This window comes from Mus musculus, chromosome 13 (genome assembly GCF_000001635.26).
Source record: "Mus musculus strain C57BL/6J chromosome 13, GRCm38.p6 C57BL/6J".
Taxonomy (NCBI): Eukaryota; Metazoa; Chordata; class Mammalia; order Rodentia; family Muridae; genus Mus; species Mus musculus.
In genome coordinates, this window is record NC_000079.6 from 23933014 (window position 1) to 23949385 (window position 16372).

The window sequence follows — 16372 nt, forward strand, 5'->3', positions numbered from 1 at the left end:
TATAATATTTATATATTATATATAAATATATAATTATTAATATATTATCAATAGTATGAATGTGTACTGTACAGACTAGGGTATCACCACGGCAGAGGATGGTGGACGACTGTGCAGTAGAGCAGGGTTTTCTTGTTTAAACTTCCTGTCCTTGCTGGTTCTGTTCAGTAGTAGCATTACCTCAGCCTACCCAGTTAACATTTTCAATATCAGAGCCAGACTATACATGATGTTAAAGCTATGTCAGGTTTAGAAAGAAGCAGTGCCCATTTAGAGCGATCACAAAAATACCAAGGATCTAAATGCTGGGACAGCTCGACCCTCTGACTAGAGATGGCGTCACTCAAAAGCATACGCCGCCGCCGCCATTTTGGCAGGAGCATGAAATGCCGTTATTACCGTTTGTCAGTTGACGGAGGCTAACATATTACACAATAAAAGCATTTGAGATGAGGCAGCCCTACCGACTGTTACATTTCCAGCTAAACTAACGCCTGACACCCTCACTACAAAGACATCAGGCCAGGGAGCCCCCAGCTTTATGCGCTGAATCACTTTGTTGTGTGAACGCCACATTTGAAAAGCTGTTCTGATGGCAAGCGAGACTCAGGCCCTAAGTACAGACTGGACCAGGTGCTGCTAGTCAAGAGCCCGCACACCCAACCGCAGTATAGGACCAGCAAGTAAACGCAGCTCTCTCAACAGAAGAGGTGGGTGGCTCTTAAAAGAGCCTTTGGGTTTGTTGTGAGCCCTGCGAGCTCACTTGGAGCTGGTGTACTTGGTGACGGCCTTGGTGCCCTCCGACACCGCGTGCTTGGCCAGCTCCCCGGGCAGCAGCAGGCGCACGGCCGTCTGGATCTCCCGGGACGTGATGGTCGAGCGCTTGTTGTAATGCGCCAGGCGGGACGCCTCGCTCGCGATGCGCTCGAAGATGTCTGTCACAAAGGAGTTCATGATGCTCATGGCCTTGGAGGAGATGCCGGTGTCGGGGTGCACTTGTTTCAGCACCTTATAGATGTAAATGGAGTAGCTCTCCTTGCGGCATCTCTTACGTTTCCGGCCCTCCTTTTTCTGGGTCTTGGTGACCGCTTTCTTGAAGCCTTTCTTGGAAATAGTAGCACCCTTTACCGCCACCTCCGGCATGGCTCAAGTAACCTTTCCCACACCAACGTCTCAAAACAGTTCCAACTGCTGAGAAAACACACACGACTTGAGGTTGAGAAGCGGGGTATTTATAGGCGTGGACATTGGATGACGTATGGGTACATGCAATCTGATTGGACAGTAAGTGCTGGGTGCATGCAAATAAGGGGAATTCAAGCTGTGATTTCTAATTGGTTAATCCATCATCAATCAGCCAATCAGGTGTTGAGCATAAGCTGCCATTAGACTATAAATAGGCGTGGTCATGGGGGCCTCGCTTACCGCTTTAAGACTTTTGAAGAATCATGTCTGGTCCTACAAAGCGGGGTGGCAAGGCTCGTGCCAAGGTCAAGTCTCGCTCTTCCAGGGCAGGTTTGCAGTTTCCTGTGGGTCGTGTGCACCGGCTTCTCCGCCAAGGGAACTACGCACAACGAATTGGGGCTGGTGCACCAGTGTATCTGGCGGCAGTGCTAGAATACTTGACAGCTGAGGTCCTGGAGCTGGCGGGCAACGCAGCCCGGGACAACAAGAAGACGCGCATTACTCCTCGCCACCTGCAGCTGGCCATCCGCAACGACGAGGAGCTCAACAAGTTGCTTGGCCGCGTGACCATCGCGCAGGGTGGCGTCCTGCCCAACATCCAGGCCGTGCTGCTGCCCAAGAAGACCGAGAGCCACAAGTCCCAGACCAAGTGACTCCTGCACAAGACAGCAACCATCAGTTTAAAACAAAAAGGCTCTTTTCAGAGCCACCTTCATTTTCACGAAAAGCTGTGCATGACAGGTATAATCAACGACGGTCAATTTCAGACTTCATTTGGACCTCTACCAGCTGTTAATACTGACAGTATTCTACGGCCTTCTGTGGCAAAGTATTAGGGTAGGAACGTAGAGGTGTTTAAGGGTTGTGTGAATGAAGTATTACTCAAAAGTAAGCCACTAATTCAGCTCCTTCTTAGCTGAAAGTTAGCACAGGATGATCCAGTTCTGCAATTTCTCAAAAGTGCCTTAAAAAACTTGTATCAGTGCTACAAAATGAGTAAAAACCTAGAATGTTGCTCAAACAAACCCATTCGGGAAAAAAAAAAAATGAGTTATTCCTGTCAGTTTTGAGGGCTGGAGTAAAAGGCTTACCAACTTGTAGTTTTTATGAATGTTTGCTTGTAGTATCCTCTACAGAGGATAGAGGGTTAGATATCTTAGCAACTGGAGCAAATGGCCATCGGGAGCTGCCGTAGGGATATTAGGAACCAAGCTTAGATCCTTTGCAAAAGTAGCGAGTGTTTTTAGTATTTGTTTCATCTGTCCAGCCCAATTGTCATAATTTTTTGAAATCCAAGAATGGGTATTAAGAGTTTTTAGCTAGAAAATAAAACCATTTGATTTATTTATTCATTTTGTAAATGCTTACTGACTCCATTTGCTAAGCTGGGCCTAACTCTGGAAGCTTCTGGCCTCTGTACAATCTTATCAAGGCCTCGAATGTTCTCAGCCTCTGAGACTTACTGCTGAATAAGCTCACCCTTTCTAGCTCTTTCTGAGCTGTGGGCTGACTGACTCAACTCAGCTGTTCTGGCTCAAACTTGTCTCCAAGCTGACTGATTCAATCTAGCTTCTTTCAGTTCCTTACTGAATTACTCTGCTTGGCCTCATACTAATTTGGCAATCTGTTCTAATCTTCTAGGTTGCTCTGTCTTCACCTGTGTCTACTTGTTCTCTCTTCAGCCTCTCTCTATAAAACTCTCCCAGTAAAACTGTTACACTTCTTCTCTCTGTCCCTTAAGTGGCTTTCCTTTCCTCTCTTCTTGGGAGAATTGGGCCTATCCTATTCTGTCAAATCTTACTCACCACTTTGTCTGCCACTCAACCAGACTTTTAAACCTAAGTGCTTCCTTCTGCAAATTAACTTTACCTTCATTGTTTTGGAATTAAAGATGTTATACTAAGGGCCTGTCTGTATCCCAACCAGTGGGAATTAATGGTGTGTGCTAAGGGCTGAACCACACCACAACTAGAAACAGGTTTTTTTTTCAATAAGTAGCACAAGGTTCACAGCATGATAAAATATCCTGCAACACAAAATTTCAATTTAAAAGGTAAAAACAAGTTTATTTATAGTAATGTGACAATAGCCTCCTTTGCCAATCTGAGAGCTGCTGCACAAACCACAGCTGTCTCAACTTTGGGGATTCTTCTGCTACATGAGACACCTACCTCCCCCTCTTCCCTGCCCCCGAACAAGCAAAAGTTAGGTGAGATTACCAATGCAGAATGAGTGTCTGGTCAATATTTTAGGGTAACAATTACACAATCTGAACAGAAAACCAATTTTTTGATGATAAGGTAGCTTTAAGATCAGTCTCCTCTTCAAATTGCTGTCCAGACTCAACTACTAATGAGGCTCGCCTGAGGGTCGGGCATGCTCTAGGCAGCCTGCGCCTAACAATCCTTAGGCCAAGAAGAAGGTCCTGCTACCTCCCAGGTTTTTCTTTTATGTACAATGACTTAGTTTGAAATTCAGTTTGAAATGGAGCTAGTTTTTAGCCACTATTATACATTATACATTTATTATACATTTATGGCAAATGTACACATACATATTTTTACTATTCATTTGGCTTGTGACAATTCTTGAGACCAAATGGAAAAAATCTTAGGGAAAAGATAGTTTTGTCTCCTCTGAAAAGTCATGGATTTCTTATTAGGGACCACTGAAGTCAGAATGGTTGAATATTATCTTCAAGTTATGAAGCAAAATAAATCTCAAAGTGCTGTCCTCAAATTATTTTTGCATGAGAATATTTTAAAAGTTAGGAGAGACTTCCCTGTGTAGTCAGAGCCGATCTTGAACTGGCTCCTCCTTCCTGACTACTGAGAGCTGCCTTACACAGGTTCACAGCCACACCCAGCTCTGGAGGATATGTATAAAATGGACTGAGAATCTGTTGGAGGTGAAGAGTTTGGGGGTTGTTTGTTTATTTGTTTGTTTGGTGGGTTGTTGTTGCTTTGTATATCTTTTTTACAGTCCAGTCGTTATCCCCCTCCCATTGCCCTCCAACAGTTTCTCATCCCATTCCTCCTCCCCTGTCTCCAAGAGGATGTCCCCATACCCCCACACATACACACCCATACCCTGCCAGGCCTCCCCACTCCCTGGGGCCTCAAGTCTCTCAAAGGTTAGGTGCATCTTCTCTCAATGAGGCCAGATCAGGCAGTCCTCTGCTGTATATGTGTCAGAGGCCACTGACCAGCCAGTGTATGCTGCATGATTGCTGGCTCTGTCTGAGAGATCTTGGGGGTTCAGGTTTGTTGAGACTGCTGGTCTTCCCATTGGGTCACCCTCCTCCTCAATTTCTCCCAGCTTTTCTAATTCAACCACAGGGGTTTCCCAACTTCAGTCCATTGATTGAGTAAAAGTATCTGCTTCTGTTTCAGTCACCTGCTTGTTAGGCCTCTCAGAGGGCAGCCATGCTATGCTCCTGTCTGTAAGCACACCATAGCATCAGTAATAGTGTCAGGCCTTGGAGTCTCCCCTTGAGATGGATCCCAATTTGAGCCAGTCACTGGACCCCCTTTCCCTCAGTCTCTTGTTTTGTTTTGTTTTGTTTTGTTTTGTTTTGTTTTGTTTTGTTTTGTTTTGTTTTTCGAGACAGGGTTTCTCTGTATAGCCCTGGCTGTCCTGGAACTCGCTTTGGCCTCGAACTCAGAAATCCACCTGCCTCTGCCTCCTGAGTGCTGGGATTAAAGGCATGCACCACCACGCCCGGCTCTTCTCCATTTTTGTCCCTACAGTTCTTTTAGACAGAAACAATTCTGGGTCAGAGTTTTTGACTGTGGGATGGCAACCCCATCCTTCCACTTGATGCCCTGTCTTTCTACTTGAAGTGGGCTCTACAAGTTCCCTCTCCCCACTGTAGGGCATTTCATCTAAGGTCCTTCTCTTTGAATCCTGAGATTCTCTCACCTCCCAGGTCTCTGGTACCTTCTAGAGGGTCCCCCTACCATCCGCCTCCCACTTCCCAAGGTTGCATATTTCCATTCATTCTGCTGGCCCTTGGTGCTTCATTACTGCCCCCTCCACACACACAAACACACAAACCAGTACCTGATCATGTTCTTCTTTCCCCTGCCCCTCCCCCTCCCCTCTTCCACCCAGATCACTCCCTCTCTCTGACCTCTGCTTTCTTCTCCCTCCCAAGTGAGATTGAAGCATCCTCACTTGGGCCCTTCAGCTTGTCAACCTTCTTGAGTTCTGTGGATTGTATCCTGGGTATTCTGTACTGTTTTGCTAATATCCACTTATTAGTGAGTACATACCATGCATGTCCTTTTGGGTCTAAGATAGGAGGTGAAGAGTAGATTTTGTGACAACTCAGTATTGGTTGTGAATAAAAGAGCACAGGAATGTAATGTTGGAGCTCAAGGAGATTGAGAAGTTTAAAGAAAGGCCTAAGGCTGAATGGAAATATTATGAAAATGTAATTTCAGAATTGAGTCAGGTTCCAGCAGGCAACCACTCAGCAGCTTTGGTTTCATCAAGGAAAATCCAGTGTAAAGGCGTAGTGCAATCTTCTGCAGTTAAGGAAAGCTGCTGAAGTCAGGCCTGTGCCATGGGAGACCCTGCATGGGGGTCCAGAAAGGCCACTGAATGAAGGAGGTGAAGCCTAGATTGCAGTAGAGACTACAAAATAATACACATGCCAGGGTTGTAGGCACCTGCCAAGGAAAGCTGCCAACAGAACCTGGAACCAGACCAAGAGGGAGAACTGTGTTGCAGTGAACAAAGCTGGAAGGAGTGGGAGATATGACAAGCCATCTATTAAATCCTCTGATGTCATTTGTCACAGAGATGCAGACTTGCAGTGTTCCCTGATGGCTTTCCAACTTGCTTTGGTCCAGTATTTCCTAAATATGCTTCATTTTCTCATTTTGGAATGGTAATGTATATTCCCATGGTATTTAAATACACTATTTGAATCAAAATGGAACACAACTTTGTTCTTTTTATAAATTCTACACTTAAAACTTGCTGGTTCAGAAGGCTTGGAAGAAAAGAATGGAAAAGATACATTTCAGAAAAAAAAAAACCTCACCATCTATTACTTATTTTGTAATATTAATATCAAGGATAATATGCAGTAGAAATACTTTAGTGAAATCATTATTTAATAATAAAAATCTCTTGAAAGTTGTTTTAATTCTTTTTTATGTCGACAATGGAAATACATCTTTAAAAAATATTTCAAAGGGCTGGTGAGATGGTTCAACGGTTAAGAGCACTGACTGCTCTTCTGGAGGTCATGAGTTCAAATCCCACAACCACATGGTGGCTCAAAACCATCCGTAATGAGAAACAAATAAAAAAGCTATGGCCAGAGTAAGCGGGGGCCAGAGTAGAGGGAGAAGGGAAGGGGAAAAAATATTTCAGAGTCGGGAATAGACACATCTGTGATAAATAGGTATTTTAAAATATGTCTTACAAAAAGATAACTATACATAAGTATTTTAAGAACACAAATCACAACTTATGTGTTAAATAGCAAACCCTAAACCCTTTGGTACTGGGTTCTACCATCTGGGTCTCACCCTCACTGTATTCATCCGTGTTTCTTTGCTTTAGTTTGTCTCGCCACTGTTCTTTAATTAGTAGCTACTTGTGGCACAAACAAGTACTCTAATCAAATGTTTGTTATGCTGGAAATTTTAAAATGGACTATAAGGCAACAATTTTATGCCCATTGTTTAAATCATTGTAGAACAAGAATGGCCTGTTAGAGGATATTTGAACCTGTTTCTAGTAATAGAAATATGGCTCAGCACTTAACACACACCTTCAATTCCTCTGGCTGGAATACAGACACACCTTTGACACTCTACTTTAATCCCAAACAATGAAGGTAAAGTTAGTTTGCAGAAGGAAGCACCCATGTTTGAAAGTGAGGTCTAATTGAGTGGCAGAAAATAGGGCAAGTCAGAGAAAGATTTGACAGAATAGGATATGCCCAACTCTCCTGGAGAGAAAAGGGAAGCTATGTAAGGGAGAGTCAGTCGGTACAGGAAGGAGAGGGTACAGTACAGGAATACTGTACAGTTTGTGGAGAGCAGTGCAGTAGAGGTGAGAGGGGGCATAGAGCAGCACAGAGAAGGAAAAGGAGGCAGTTTTACCGGGAGAAATTTATAGAGACAGATTGAAGAGAAAACAAGCTAGAAACATGTGAAGACAAAAGGAGCCAGAGAACGAGGAGCCAGAAGATTAGGAAAGATTGCTAAAGTTAGTATGAGGCCAAGCAGAGTAATTCAGAGAACTGAGAGAAGCGTGACGTAGTCAGCTGGGACGTGTTTGAGCCAGAACAGCAGAGTTCAACCAGACAGCCAGAGTTCAAAAAGAACTTGAGAGAATGAGCTTAATCAGCTGTAAGTCTGAAAGGCTGAGAACATCCTAGGCCTAGATTAGATTGTAAAGAGGCTAGAAGCTTCCAGGATTAGGCCTAGGTTAACAGACGGAGGCAGTAAGCCTTGGAGATGACAATTGCATATGGGGGACAGTAGTTACTTTTACAATGACCTTTTTCTCAATTGTAGCCTTTAAAATCCTGGGAAGTTTCTAGATTGGTCCTGTTTATATTAGGCTTGGTATTCTGCTCATCCAGAGAGAGTAGTAGTGTGAGAAACAGTTCCCATGGGAACCAAGTGGTTGCAGGATGGAGGAGGAGAGCAGAGATATTTGTCCAGAAAGGAAGTTACAATTCAGACCTAAGGATATCAGACACAGGTTCACTCAGGAACCATTCATTAGCAACAGTCAAAGGCACATCGTGTTTTATAACTTTTGTGAGGTGTGTATTTTTTAAAATGTGTTTGAAAAGATTCTGATATACAGCTTCAGGTACACGTGAGCTCACTTTATGTACGCTAATGAACAAACCATGGGAATATGAATAGTAATAATAAAATCTGGCCTTTGCCTGCCAAAATGCATGGAGCATCTTCTTAGACATTCAAAATAAAAGGGAAAGAGGAGGAATGAAGGAGGAAGAAAGGGGAGGAAAGGAGGAAGGGAGGGACAGATGAAGGAAGAGGAACCTTACTAAGGAGATCACAGAAATAACAGCCAAGCAGAAACAAAGGCATCCTGTCGTTTGCAGGCCATTGAAAGTGCAGCAGTGACTATTAGGGAGAGAGCAGGATGTGTTTTCATCTTGATTCTGTAATGCACAGCGCACTTGTCTCAATTAATCTACTTAAGGTTACCAAGCACTGGGCAATGACCTCTCTCCATCCTCATACGACCTAATGAATTTCACCTTTTCTTCTTTTTCTTCTTGAACAGATAGAGTTTATGTTCAGATTTCCCTTTCCACGCTGGGCATTACACACAAGGCGTTGGACATGCAGGACAAGCGCTTCCCACTGAACAGCATCCCCAGCATGACTTTCCAAGTTTCGGGATGTAAGATAAAGGTAAGGTTTCATTATGACAGTTCACACATGTGTATCCTACACCTTGAGCGTATGTGACCTGCATTTCCTTTCTCCATCACACGCCATCTGATCTCATAATTCTGTTCTCTGTCCCTGCTGCTCCAGAGCTAGTGAGGAAGGACCATACGTATGTTCAAGGCTCCCTAGGCAGCCTAGTGAGACCCTCACTAACTACACAATGTACGAAATGGGTAGGGGGTGGAGCTCTGTTGTAACACTAACTTAACATAGGTGATCCAGAGGCGGGGGCAGGGGGGAGCAAAGCACATCCCTTCACAAATTCTGAGCGAAATTCAATGTGTATGTGGTATGTATATGAATGTGTGGTACGTGTGTGGTATGAGTGTGTGGTAAATGTGCATTATATGTATGATTTGTGTGGTGTATGTAGTATGTGTGGCACATAGGAATGTGTATGGTGTGTATATTAAGTGTATAGTATATGAGTATTTGGTGTGTGAGTATATGGTATGTATGTATTAGTTTGTGATATGTGTGTGTATAACTATGGTTTGTGTGTCTGATGTATGTGTGTGGTGTGTTATGTGTGTGTGCATAGTGTTTTTCTGTTTTCATGAATATGCGGTGTATGATCTATATGCCTTGTTTTGTTCTTAAAAATACAATTTCACTTTTGTTGTAGACCTTTACTGGCAGACTTTGAATCAGTGTTTCCCAAATTTGTTAAGTCATGGAGTTCCCTGGCTCCTGATTCTGAAAAAAGTTCAGGCTGGTCTTGACCTACAAAAACCTCCACAAGAGGAGGGTTGTTAACAAAAAGTGCTTCACTTTGTTTTGATGAGAAGGAACATTTAGGGGACGTCCTAGGTTACCTGAAACTCCCAGATGAGCACTTGTTGAAAAAGCAGAGCTTTAATGGACATGACCTAATTTTTAAATTTTTTTTTTTTTTACTTAATTTGTTATGGGTATGGGTGTTTTGGCTGGATGTATATCTGTGTACCACAGATAAAAGAAATAAAAGAAAAGGAGCGGACATGACTGTTCCTAATTATGGTGAAAAAGAAGGTTTATTATAAGTATGTGGTAGAGCATAGCCAGAGGCAGGCACATCTGGGAGAGTCCTTAGTGGACTGAACCTGAACCATGTGGGGGGAGGGGAGGGAAAGGGGGGAAGGGGAACCTCATACAGCAGTCAGGAGGCCAAAGGTACAAAAAGAGTCAGGTAACCAACATGTCTGGATTATACAGAGAAGAGTCTCTGGAAGAAGGGCAACCCAGTCCCTGGGCTGGAGAGTTCAGGGTAGAAGGCAGAGTATGCCAGCCATACCCTGTAACAAGTAGGGACTGAGGGATGCTGAGAGAACCTAGAGGCCAAGTCTGCTTTGATCTGTTAAATAGATAGCTCAGCAGCTTGTTTGAAACTTAACGTACCTGCAGAGGCCAGAAGAGGGCACTGGATTCCAGTGGACAGGTGTGACAAGCAGTAGTGAGCTGCCATGTAGGGGCTGGGAATTGGCAGGTCCTCTGAAAGAGCAGTTGACATTCTTATTCACTGAGCCTCTTGTCCAGATATAAAATATAAAAATTGTACGCTTTAGCCTTTCCCAGGGCAGAGATGTTACAGCATCTTCCTTTGATAATAGCTTTGAAACTATCCCTTCTGGGATGCCTGTACCATACAGACAGCCTTGGACCCCACCTGTTATATAGCAATTTCCTTACCACTGGGCATTTAAGGATTTGGAAGAGGATTTGCAATTATACATAGTACTAAACAAACTTCTTTTTACAGAGGAATGTGTTTGGTTTTCTCTCCTTGGGATAGATGAATAGAGGGGAAGTTTCAATTTCAGAAGTCAATTTCCATTTCCTCCCTTTTTGGTTAAATGTGTTATTGTGGAAAATTTGTAAAGAAAATAACATTATGAACTTCCTCAGACACCAGTGGCCAGACTTTGCCATATGAATTCATAACAGTCTTGGTTGTTCTGCACCCTGACCAAGATTCCTGGAAAGCAAGTCTAGCCCTAGGTCTCTCGTCATCTCTTCTGAAAATACACCAGTCTGTCCCTCTGAAGGACAACGTTCGTTTTCTTTCAGAAACACCAAACTTAACTTTCAAATCAAGTTGTTGGGCAGGTCACGGGTATATTTGATGGTGAACCACAAGGCCCTCCATCTGACACGACTTCCCTCTCAGATGCTTATAACCCCTCCTGTGTTCACCCATACAGATTTGCACTGGAAACTCAGCATTCTCTGTGCCTTGGAGCAAGCATTTCACACAACTCTTGCTAATACTTTATGTCCCTGACTGTGAGGCAGGATAGAAAGGCCAGGAAAATGTGGGGAACATGGAAAGGAAGAGTGGCCCCTCAGTCAGGCATCTGCTTGAAGCCCATTAGAATGAATGCAGCGAGCTCACCAGCACTGTTGACAGCTTCCAAGCCTCTTCTCTGTTCCCAGCCACAAACTGGTGGTTTTCTAGGGCATCACTGTTACCCAGCTCCCCAACCCCCACACAGTCCTATCTTGACTACTATGTTACCAGGAAAATTGGAGTCTCCTGTCTTGTTAATTCTTAGTCTTAGTTAATAAAGTTTAAGAACAAGGAAGTTGAAGAAAAAAAAAAAAGAGAGAGAAGGAGAACAAGGACGAGGACAAGGAAGAAGAAGAAGCAACCAACTTCAGGACAATTTTCTTTTAGTTTAAAAGAAAAACTCCAAAGAAGGCAAGCTGTATGTAAGTCTCAATCTCAATAGCTGCCTGGAAGATGGAAATGGGGAAGAGGGAAAGAGAAAGCCAGGCCATCTGAACTAAGCTACCCTGAAGGTCAGCCATTGATGGACCATCCTGCCTCCATCTTGGGTTTGAAAGCTATCTTATAGCAAAACCAAACTAGGTTCATTTTTGTTTCTGATTAAGTCTGTTTCTCAAGGATGGGTCTAGGCCCCTCCTGTAACCTTCAGGACAAATGGTTCTATACTGCCTGTTCCAGGAAAGGGCAACCATGCCTTTGTTTCAAAGGGTTACTATGACAACCTGTTGTTACAACAATCTTGTTATGACTGCCTTGCTATGAACACCTTGCAATTGTCTTTGCTTCAGGAGATTATTATGACCAGTTTGTTTGCATCTGTAACCCTGCCTGTTTGCCTGCCAGATCTGCCATTTAGAATCTTCCTACCTTGAGCTGTAAAAACCTTATTGTCCCCACATCCAAAGCTGACCTTTTAAGCCCCCTCCTTCAGGAAAATCAGCCTATGTGTGTGAATTTTTAAAGGTTTCTTTTAATTAATCTCTTGCTTTAATTAATTTGGCCATAATTTGGGTCAGCAGTCTTTCTCCTCTTACCTGCAGGATTAATACCACGTGGTAGGAAGGAGAGCTTCAGAGACAGAGAAATTGACCAAAATGCCTGAAACAGGCAAGCGTAGACCCTGGCCAGCATCCAAAAGAAACAAAAGCAAAGGCAAAAAGACAAAGAAAGACAAAGATAAAGACAAAGAAAGGTCCCCTCTTTGTGAGTCAGAAGGGTGAGCAGAAGAACCTCACAGTGCTCATAGTAGTTCCTCAGAGGCTATAACGGAGAATGTCTTTGGGAGAAGTCATCCCAAGGGATTAGTATTTCTCCCATCTCTTTAGCATCGTTTAAGTATGTCTGCTTTCCTGAGATGTGGTCTCTTAGCCAGTGATTGACTGGTCCTGTTGGAATATTAGGTCTCCATCCAGGCCAGAGATCCATTCTCTCCAACAGAAGAAAATAGATTTTCCTTAATGTGCCTTTAGTGCTACATCACAAGAAACCTTACCTACAAAGGATGTATTCCAAATCTCTATGCAACTCTCGTGGATTTTGTCTTACTTTGTCAGATAATTATTCCATCCTAGGCATCTCTGGAGCCACCTCACATATCTTTCTTATCAAAAGAGAGAAAAGAAGGAAAAGGGTTTCTTGGCAACGTTTTGAAATGTAACCAGAGAGTTACCCATAAGGTATTCAGGGCTGATGCCAAGACAGTGAATTTATTAATCTCTCTTGGGTCAGTCTGTGCCCACGTCTGACTAAGTCTCACTCTGTGCTAAGAAAGTGTTCTTCAGTGTGTCTTACTCTCTGCTGAGCACCACTTTTTCTCTTAACTTTCACATTTCAGCCTACATTAAAATATGTTTGGAGAGCTGGAGAGATGGCTCAGCAATTAAGACTTGCTGCTCTTACAAAGGACCCAGACTTGGTTCCCATCCCAGCACCCACTTGAAGCCTGACTACTCTCTGTAACTCCCGGAGATCAGATGCCCACCTCTGGCCTCTGCAGGCGCTGAACACATGAGGTGCACTGACATACATGCAGGCAAAAAACACCTACACACATAAAACACGAATAGATCTTGAAATATCTTTAAGAAAATTCTAAACTCGGAGGCTGGAACGAAGACTCAGAAGTTAAAAGATCTTACAAAGGTCCTGAGCGATATTTCTAGAACCTACGTAAGGATGCTCACAGATGTCTGTAACTCCACCTTCAGGACCTCAGACACCCTCCACCTCCGTGGGTACCTGTGCTCATGTATGATAGAGTACCTTGGTACCACAGGAATCCTGTGAGATTACATATAACCTTCATCAGCCATTATTGGTCATCCCAGAAGGAACAATTACAGAAATAACCTGTCTCCCCAAATAATCTGTCTTGCTTGAAGTAGATCATTTGAGAAAAGAGAGAGTAGGAAATTGTATGTAAGCCCCCTGTGGCTGTAACAATGTCCTCATTCCCAACCCCCTCACTCCACCCCTATAAAGAACTGGAGCCAGGCTTTTTCCCCGGTAGACCCCTCAATTTCCTGCCAGAGAGGCTGCCCTCGCTGTGCATGCTAATAAACCCAGGCCTATTTGTTGAAGGTCAGACTCTGGTCTCTTTTTGTCTTCTGTCTTTTACACTGCCTCAGAAACTTTACAATGTGGGCAAATAGGAAATTAAAAATAATAAAAATAAATCTCTTAAAGGTTGTATATAAAAGTTTTTTTAAACTGTTTTATTACAAATGAACTAGTTGTGAAATTCTTCTCAATGTCAAAGCCATGAACCCCAGGGAATTACTTTTTTCTATTGCTGTAGTAGAATGTTGTGACCAAGGCAATTTATAAAGGAAGGGTTTATTTGGATTATTGTTCCAGGGAGTAAAGAGTTCTTCACAGTGGGGACAGAGCAGCTGGAAGAGCAGGCAGAGAGCTCACATCCTGAAGCACTAACACAAAGCTGAGAACAAACTAGAAATGGCATCCTTAAAGTCCCCAAGCCCATCTCCAGTGACAGAACTTTCTCCTACAAGGCCACACACCCCTGAGCCTCCCCAAACATCGTCACCAGCTGGGGACCAAAGATTCCAATGCCTGAGTTACGGGGGATGCTGAATTCAAACCACCACGCTCAGCTTAGCCAGAATCACAGAAGTTAGTGAGGGAGGCAGTATGTCTGTCCTCCCACCACTGAGAACTGTGTGTGTTCTAGAAAGGGCCAAGGACACATCAAAGCTCATTTAATTTAGTGATGCTCTGACCTTTTATTAGCAAATTCAAGGATAGTCTTCTCTCTCTCTCTCCCTCTCTCTCTCTCTCTTTCTCTCTCTCTCTCCCTCTCTCTCTTTCCCTCTCTCTCTCCATTCCTCCTCTTCTTCCTGTACTGGCCTGGAACTCACTACATAGCCTATGCCTTAAACCCACAGCAATCCTCCTGCTTCAGCTTCCCCTGTGCTGAGATTACAGGCATGAGCTACCACACCCAAGAGCTAACTTCTAATCACTATGTGCCTGTTTCCCTTTCTCTAAACTGCTTTGTCTCATAGTCCAAACACAACTGAAGCAAATCCAAAGGCCCTCATGTTTCTTATTGACAAAGGCTTGGTGACTAGAATGCGATTGGTGGCTTCCCAGGACTCAGCCTCCAAAGTTTGATTTGCTTCTCTTTTCCTGGCTCAACTGCACTTGTCAGCACCAAACATCCTGGAAGACAAATCCATAAATTAGGATGAAGGGTGGAAAGGATGGAGGCAGGGGGCCCTATGTGTTAGGACTAAAAGTAACTCGGGAAAGGAAAGGGTTTCTTTATAGTCAGTTTATCACTGAGAGAAGCCAAAGCAGGAACTCAGGGCAGGGGTCTGAAGAAGAAACCTTGAGGATGTCTGCTCCCCACAGCTTGCTCAACTTGCTTTCTTACAGAACCCAGGACCACCTGCCTATCGGTGACACAGCTGTCACTGGGCTGGACCCTCTGACACCAATCATTAATGAAGAAAATGCCCTTAACAGACAAGCGTGCCCACAAAGCAACCTGAGGCTGGTCCTCAATTGATAGTCCCTCTTCCTCCCAGGTGACTCTGGTTTGCGTCATGTTGACAACGGTAACCAGAACATGATGAGTGTTTCCATCCTGAGTGGTTGGGTAAGAGAATTTAGGATTTAGAATTTAGAAAGTCAAAAACAGACAGTCAGAGAAAGCACTTACCGAAACACAGTACAAAGGTATGGCAGGCATGCTCCCGAGAAGATCCCTCAGCAGAAGAGTAGTGTTGAAAGTGGCTGGGTTGTATCGGTGTGCACCTGTGGGGAGCTGGCTGGCTAGGCAGACATCTCACTCTGGCTGAGAAACAATTTTCACAGTACGTTGTGTTTTCATGGGATCCCTTTCTGTGTTTTACACAAAAAGAACCTTTTTCTGAGGCAAACACCATCCACCGTGAGGAACCCTTTTCACCAGGGGAAGGAAGTTCCAGGGCTGGGCAGAGGGCTGCACACATATGCTGTGTGTGTGTGTGTGTGTGTGTGTGTGTGTGTGTGTGTGTGTGTGTGTGTGTGTATGTCTGTGTCCGTCTGTCTGTCTGTCTGTCTCCCTCACCTTCTCCACCCCTCCCCACTTCTTCTCCTCTCTCCCACCCTCCCCTCCTCCGACCTCCACTTTCAAGTTTAGTAACACTGACTAGAAATGGAATACAGAGCAAACTCGGGCAGTTTTTCTGGCAAGAATTCTGGACAGGTGATTTAACTTCATGCCCTACCCGGCCCCTGCCCCTTTGCCCTCTGCCTAAAGTTGCTTTTATGTCACAAAAACCTCAGAGGTCGAGCTGAGTCAAATCCCCTGATTGTTTCCAGAAGGAAGTTACAGAAGGTTATTCATCGCCTCGGGAGAAACCCACCCTCAGCTTCGTGGAGCTAGCACCTCGCTCAATCTCTCGGTTCAAAGCAAGAGGAGGCCACTGAGCATTAAGGTCTTTGAAGAAACTGGCTAGAAATGCAGAAACAGTTGCCTGAGAGGCAGGGCTGCGGTGGGCACCATCTTGGGGAGGAGGATTGCGCGCCAGCTTCTCTCACAGGCCTGACACCATTCCTGTCCTGTTCCCATGGAAGGTTTGTACCACCGGTGTTTACAGGTGCTCAGCGGGATCCTAAAAGTCCCCACACATCCCGTAAAGAAAGCAATGTCCTCTGTGTAGATATCTACTCATGTCTTCACACGCCCCAACTCTCGAGTCCTCAGAGAAGTATAAATTAAGGAAAATATTCCACACTCCATTAGCATAAGCGCATCTGGGAAATCGAGTGCAGGTGTCTCTTATCTAATTGTAACAAGTAGACCAGACCTGTAGGTGAGCCTCCCTCTGCCCTGAGGCTACCCGGTATATGAATTACCCAAAGCTTTGTATTAGGTGTGATCAGGCTGTGTGCCTAGAAAGAATGAGAGAAAAAAAACTCAAGTCAAGAAAAAAAATTAAAAGCAGGTACTCAGAAA

General features: G+C 44.2%; 2 protein-coding genes and 1 long non-coding RNA gene across 3 annotated transcripts; 2 read left to right on the forward strand and 1 right to left on the reverse strand.

Annotated features, from left to right (window-relative positions):
* The first annotated feature begins 423 nt into the window (after positions 1–423).
* Positions 424–16102, forward strand: Gm33516. The gene is made up of 3 exons (XR_382128.3): positions 424–710; positions 8473–8603; positions 15736–16102. It is a non-coding gene; the product is annotated as a predicted gene, 33516 (long non-coding RNA).
* On the reverse strand, positions 712–1143 carry H2bc1 (H2B clustered histone 1). Its single transcript, NM_175663.2, has one exon. The coding sequence runs from the start codon at positions 1141–1143 to the stop codon at positions 760–762; it is 384 nt and encodes a 127-aa protein (NP_783594.1). The 3' UTR covers positions 712–759.
* H2ac1 (H2A clustered histone 1) lies at positions 1424–1900 on the forward strand. Its single transcript, NM_175658.3, has one exon. It carries the CDS (start codon positions 1449–1451, stop codon positions 1836–1838), a length of 390 nt encoding a protein of 129 aa, NP_783589.1. The 5' UTR covers positions 1424–1448; the 3' UTR covers positions 1839–1900.
* Positions 16103–16372: the final 270 nt, after the last annotated feature.

What these genes read in the sequence shown, in the direction of transcription:
- H2ac1 (NM_175658.3), top strand. Translation starts at nt 1,449, where the DNA reads ATGTCTGGTCCTACAAAGCGGGGTGGCAAGGCTCGTGCCAAGGTCAAG.
- H2bc1 (NM_175663.2), bottom strand. Translation starts at nt 1,143, where the DNA reads ATGCCGGAGGTGGCGGTAAAGGGTGCTACTATTTCCAAGAAAGGCTTC.